The sequence below is a fragment of the Solea senegalensis genome, unplaced genomic scaffold (genome assembly GCF_019176455.1).
Source record: "Solea senegalensis isolate Sse05_10M unplaced genomic scaffold, IFAPA_SoseM_1 scf7180000017253, whole genome shotgun sequence".
Classification (NCBI taxonomy): domain Eukaryota; kingdom Metazoa; phylum Chordata; class Actinopteri; order Pleuronectiformes; family Soleidae; genus Solea; species Solea senegalensis.
The window spans coordinates 18,873-25,613 of record NW_025322307.1 but is presented as its reverse complement, the minus strand read 5'-3'; the positions used below and the strand labels follow the sequence as shown (position 1 = coordinate 25,613).

At 40.4% G+C, this 6,741-nt stretch overlaps 1 protein-coding gene across 2 annotated transcripts; it reads left to right on the top strand.

Moving 5' to 3' along the window:
- Positions 1-3,328: 3,328 nt before the first annotated feature.
- On the top strand, positions 3,329-6,741 carry LOC122764148. 2 transcript variants are annotated; one of them, XM_044018477.1, is made up of 7 exons: positions 3,329-3,625; positions 3,713-3,830; positions 3,920-4,011; positions 4,135-4,249; positions 4,437-4,709; positions 4,916-5,061; positions 5,153-6,741. In XM_044018477.1, exons 1-6 carry the CDS (start codon positions 3,572-3,574, stop codon positions 4,951-4,953), a joined length of 690 nt encoding a protein of 229 aa, XP_043874412.1. In that variant the 5' UTR covers positions 3,329-3,571; the 3' UTR covers positions 4,954-5,061; positions 5,153-6,741. The 2 variants fall into 2 exon arrangements, with proteins under 2 accessions (XP_043874412.1, XP_043874413.1); XM_044018478.1 differs by having other exon boundaries at positions 4,916-5,076.

Genomic DNA, 6,741 nt, shown 5'->3' with positions numbered 1-6,741 from the left:
ACACAGAACAGACTCTTATGTTGACACAGTTTTTCTCTTCAGTCAGTCCGGTCCGTTAGTGTAGTCAGGGTAGTCAGTTCACTATACCTATATTAAATATATGTATGTTTGTATGTTTTCAGGAGATATTTCATTTGGGCAGTGCTTGTGTTTACTTAAGGCCTGAGAAGAGACAGAGCGTCCCCCATGTCCTCTCTGCCATGGGATCCCTGAAGAGAACACAGCGTCCTATGTCTCTCCTTATGACTTCTGATATCTGATCACCTCAGACTGTATTAGCAGAGCAGGACACATGGAGGCAGAGAGCAACATACAGGTGTTTACTTCAAGTTCTGAGGCTTCATTTACACACTAGGGGCTGATATACTGACATGTTTGCACTGATTTCAGATGTTACTCCGTGGAAGTTTATGCCTGGAAACACAGCATGGTGTGCACATACAAAAACACTGCACATGTTCAAAACCAAAGTGTGTAAACATGGGAGCACATAGATACAAAGTGTATTCCCTGTAGAAGAACTGTAGGTGAAAGCAAGATGGCAAAAAAGTGGGTCAAATCGTACAGCTGAAGACAACTCTCCTGAACATTCATGCTCCCCTTTCATTCGCCCACTCTGCCCCCTGGGTCACTCGGGAATTCTGAAAACTTAAAACCAAAGGCCACCACCTGGAATGCCTGAACACCAGAACGGACTCACAATTCACAAGCATGTACTACGACCACATCGTCCTCTACAAAGACGCTTTTTTATCGGCTCGATAGGCGGCTCCCGTGCAGCACACTTGAACGCACCTCTCATTAACTAGCAGCGTTTCTAACGTGCACTGAGTATTCATCAACTGCCACAAAAAGAGGGCGCTGTTGAGCCACTAAACTCCCACAAATACATTTCTCATATATAATTGGTTACACCAGGTCAAGTAGTACATTTGAATGTTATAAATGTTGAACTGAGTTGTTGTTTTTTGTGATACAGCTGGTCCCAGTCAGAAGACTGATCCTCCATCCATGGCTCCTGACACTAACTGTGAGGTGGCCTTTGCTCCAGAGACTGTTGCTATGTAGTTCATTGTAGAGCTGATTGATTTATTGATTAGTTCTCAACTATTCAATCAAATACCAAACGCTTTGATAATAAATAAATCAATCAATCAATCATTTTTAGTGATTTTTCTAGAAAAGAATCCTCGGATTTCAGCTTCTTAAATGTGAATATGTTCAGGTTATTTTCCTCCTCTATGACAGTAAACTTAATATATTCTATATATTTGATACTTGATTTGAGAATTAATGACGAGCTCTTGGGCTTTGGAAAACAATGATCCATATTTGACATCATTTGATCACATTTTAGAGACCAAAGGACAAATCCATGAACAGATATAATAACCCACAGATTCATGGAATTTATGTTCCTATGTTTGAGCTTATATCTGTATCTGTCACTGAGTTAGAAATGACCCGTTGTATAATAATAATAATACAAATGTGCCAGAATACTTAACACAACTGTTACACCTTCAACAGCCACTCAATATAAGACACATTGATACTGTAAATAAAACCAGGCTTTTGAATGTCCTATACTATCTGAACAGATCATTTCCTCCAATATCTGCTGCAATCACTGAGTGATGCTTCAGGAAATGAACAGGAAGCATCATCCTCAAGAGCTCCTCTTCAGGCTTCCTCCAACTGGAGCACAAGAAAAACTCTCTTTTCAGAGAGGTGGAGGGACGAGAGACCCCGGCATGTGAACACTGCAGCCGCACAAGAACATTTGGGAAAGCACATGTGCCAACAGTGTGGGAGCAATCCAGCGGCTGTCCGTTGTCGTGACTGTCGACCACGGCCCTTCTTCTGTGCTGACTGTGATGTCAGCGTGCACGTCAGACATGTCCTCCACAACAGGGATGCAATGACTGCTGGATTCATCCAGCCATTACCTCCAACATCTCTTGTTGTGGATAAGGCCCTTTCCCATTGTGCTACGTGCTGTTGTGTTACTGTCAAACACATTCAATTCAACATCTTTCGAGTACCTTTTCAGCAACATACTTCATGGCCATGAAGTCTTTTTTTCATTTTCTCATGTAAAGTTTGTGCTCCAGTCATTCCAGAATTCTATGTCATATTACAATGTCAATAGAAATGATCTTAATTCACTTGTGTGATCTTTTACAGTACGGTTTGTACCTGTGGAGACGCCTGACCAGAATTATTAAAGGTCAACCCAGGAAACGATGGTACTGTGGTCACAATGAATGGTAAGGATATAAAGAACTTTGATCTTATCCTGCTTAAAGATCATCTTTTTTAAAAATCTATTCCAACTCAACAACTCCCACAAGTTTTGTCATTGACACTTTTGTAGGAAATATAATGTATAGCACATTGTAAAAAGAAAGCCAACCCTGATTACATGGCTAAGTTTTACATAACAGTGAATGCAAATGTTTTTCTTTTTTCTAGGGCGACATGATCTCAGCATGCCTGAGTTGAATTGTGAGGCATGCAAAGCCACTTGGACTGCTGGAGTGGACGACCTCATTCGCAGTGACTACTGGCCTGCTACACTTCACTCTGCTACAGTTTATGCAACCCAGATTTTGTTTTCATTTGAAGAAATGAAGATGGTGGCACCAGGATTGTCCTGCCAGGCATTTTTGACAATGTCCGCTTTGGCCGTGTGAGTAATAAAGTTATTGATCCCATAGTGTAGTTCATCTGTTTGTATTGGGGCTGGAAAAGCTTTGTTTGTTGGTTATGCATTTATTCCACATTATTGGCTCTCCATTTCCTTGTTTTGAAATAGACTGGGAAGATCTCTGCAGACAGCTTCCAAAAAAGTTTTTTTGAGTGGGAAGCTGTGCAACATCTGCAAAGAGGAGCCCTTCATCTGTCCTGCGTGCACCCCAAATATGCTTGCAGTTTCCGTGGATGGAAATCGCAAGCATTACCGGTTCAAGAATGCATCTAGGTACTCCAAGATATGTTTAAGAATATATAACTCTTTATTATGCACCAATCAACGTTAGTCTGTAAGATTTTGGAAGCTGTTGTGAACCTTTGTTTAATTTAGATCCGAGGAACAGGCCATTTTTCAAGGCGTCTTCATAGCCAAGGATGAAGACGTTGCCATATTTGTGGACCACATACACAGGACATCCAAACATGTAAAACTGCAGACTATAATTATATATATATATATATATATATACACACATCACTACAATAACCTCCTACTGAAGGGTTTGTATAGGTGAGTCTTTTGACCATTTTCATCAACCATTTTATGTCTCTGGAAGAGGTGTTTGTGGAGGGGAGTGGCCAGCAGCTAGAGAGACCTCCCAAAGATCCACCAGCAAGGTAGATGAGGAGGGACTGGAGCTTGCGGTGTGTAGGCATGGTGTTCTGCTGCGTGCTCTCAATATGTACAGGGGAGAAATGTTTGCTTATCCCCTGTATTTGCAAGAAAAGCTTGCCAGCAGGCAAATCACTTTCTTCTGTATGGATGTGACCTGCAAGTATTGGCCCTACCTCCAAAAAGCTCCAGCCCCTCCTCAGCATGAAGCCGTTCCTGTCTGTATTTCATGCCAAAGCTCATGATTTCAAATGCGAGGTAAGGAAAGATTTACTTAATAGAATCACTTAATCTGCACATGAATGTCCTCATGTTTTCAGTGGTTTTTTTTTGTATTTTAACCAGGTCAAATGGAGTGGGGCATATCAGGAAGGGGCTGGCCTAACACTAGGCGAGGAGGTTGAGCAGTGCAATGCCTTCCTCTCTAGGATTGCAGTGACCACAAAGCACATGTCAAAAGCTGGTGAGATGACCACATACTGCACTAGTTAGATGGTATGTATAATAAGAAATGGGTATAATGGTTACATTATATATGTTCTGTGTTTGTAGGACGCACAGACATGCTGACTCTCTTGGCCATGCACTGGAATCAGCAAAAGTTCGACAATTTGGTCACCTCACTGTCTCACAGATATCACAAGGTAATGACATCAGTATTTTTCTTTTTTTCTTTAAATGTTCAATATTCTGTGTTAGCAGTATTTAAAGCCATGGGCTGAACATGTGTTTCTTATTTATTGTTATCTCTGATTGTGTCAATGTAGACCATACAATCTCTACAAAGCAAGCAACAGAATGTTGAGTCCATGAAAGCTCAGTTGGCAGTGACAGAGAGCCATTTGGAAGACTGGGTCAGTGATGTCAAAGAGTGGGCAGAAGGTGGGAAAATGATTACTGGCAATACTTTTATCCATAAATAATAATATGAAGCTTAGTTGTCTTAGAATAATAAATAACACCCTATTGGTACATTTTTATTTCCAAATATGAGTACAAATTAATGACAAGTACAGTGTTGCTTACTTTGTAAGTGATTTAAAGGAAAGTGCAATCTATGTCTTCTCAGCAACAACAAACACAAGCACAAATGATGTGGATGCCTTGGCCAGTAGAATCGAGGTGCTGGTGACCAGTATAAAGAGACGCTCACAGCGTCTTTATAAAGATACTGACGGCAACAAAGGTCGTGCCAGGATCCGCCGCAAAATCAGGGAGGAGAAGGGGATCCTGACCTCTGTTGTGGAGAAATACAACAAAATAGTTCCAAGCACAGAAAGTCTTTGCATGGAAACCATTGTGTCTGGCGAGACAGCTTGGCCATGGCAGCTACCACACAGTGGTATGACACACAAACACAGAACCAGTACCCTCAAATGAGGATCTGTTACCCTACAGGACTTTAGACATTCTTTGACAGAGTACATATAACTAACTTCATGATATTGTCTATGTACAGTGCCTTGAGATAATGTATGTTGTGAATAAAATTGAATTCACTTCAAATCTTTGTAAAAAGAAATGCATTTGAGACTCTGTTGATCTAAGGACAAAGAGAAAGGCGTTTGACATCATCATGGCAGTAAGGAGACTGGAGGAGGAGAAGAATATTCTTGTTCTGGAGATGGACCACCACTGGAAATGGCTTTCAACTCGTGCAAAGACCTCGCAAGAGTTGTCCAGTCTACTTTCTAGTGAGACAGTGAAAAGTATGTCATTAAATAACAAAACAATGACTGCTGATAAACTAATATAGGTTTTATCTCATTTTTTTCTATCTTTAAGATTGGCCATGTGGCTTTAGTGAAGAGGGGTTGAAAGGTCTGCAGAGCATCATCCTGAGAAAGCAGCAGAACATCAGAGAGAAGAAGATGCAAGCTAGAGACTGCTACCTGCGACTTTTGTCTGGAGAGACTGCAGAGAACATGAGCTTCTTGCACAAGCCGGATGATTGTGACAGTGACTCGGACAGTTCTGATGATGCACTGTAATTGTACCCGTTACCGCTGCTCCACTTTCTTGTGCCAGTGGAATTACAAATGCTACTGTAGGTTGGTCACGTGATGCCCTCTGGCCCAAAAATACTTCTTACCATTGCAACAAAACAAATGAGCCATGGTAGCATGGTTTCCAGCAGGAGTGTTTTAGAAAAAACGGACAAAATCTCCTTCATTTCTAGTACTACTATAAGTAGTATTATTATTTTTATATAGACAGCAGATATGAGAGGACAGGGAAGACTGTTTACAAAGTATCAGGGGATGCAGCTCATATAGGTTAAATCAATAAATAATAATAATAAATAGAATAAAAGATTCTATAAAATACACCATGGCTACTCACTTCCTGCAAATTTCACCAAGAACAATCTGTTTGAAGCAAATATTCTCTGGTCCAGCCTTAGCTAAAAATACACAAAGACGGAATCCATTGGCACGTTGAACCATGCGTGGTTCACTAACCAGCCCGTTTGTAACTGATATCCTACCGACAAAGTTACCTGCACTTCATGTGCTTAACAGAGTTTAGCAGTTTAGATAACATACTGTCCAGCTGTTGTGACTTAATGAACCACTGTTACGACCCCAGGGTTGTGACTGCTTCTTCCCTGTGTGTATGTGTCTGCGTGTGAGATGGGTTGCAGGTGTGCATGGCCTATGTGGGTGAGTCTAGGGTGGATCCTGGGAGCTGATTGGTCCTGCACAGGAAGGACTCTGAATAAGAGGCCTGATCATCCCAGCTGCAGCGGACTTCCTCAAAGCACTCACAGCAAGACTGCCAGCAGACATTTTGTACTTGATTTTAATAAACTGGTTAAAATGCTTTGTTTGACTTGTTGCTGGTGCTTTCTTGGGAGTTGACAAGGGGAGTGTCATTATTTGATGTTGTGATCAGGTTTTCTCCTAGGCCTGGTCGTAACAACCACAGATACTTGTTTATGTTCTCTTTTGAATGAGTATAGGGGAACTCATCCTGTATATAATGTATATACATACATGGAAACAAGCATATACTGTAATCATGTACATTCAATATATATTTCCTTTGCACCATTTGGATTATTTATAACTTAAAGAAATACTTGACTTATAGATATTTGATCATATTGTTGCTATATGTATTTTGAGTTGTACACCATTATCTGTATCATGTTTTCTTTTGTATGTAATTAACATTGATCAAATGATTACAAGTCCATTGTACTAACGTGTATTACTGGAACATGTTTTTATATTTACTTGATTCAGTTAAAGTTTGATAGTGATGTTTGGTATCAATTGTCCTTCATGTAGGTCATCACTTTCATTCAAACACATTTTAATGTACCTGTATTTATTCAAGAGGAAGGACAATAAACTTCAACTTTTCAAATA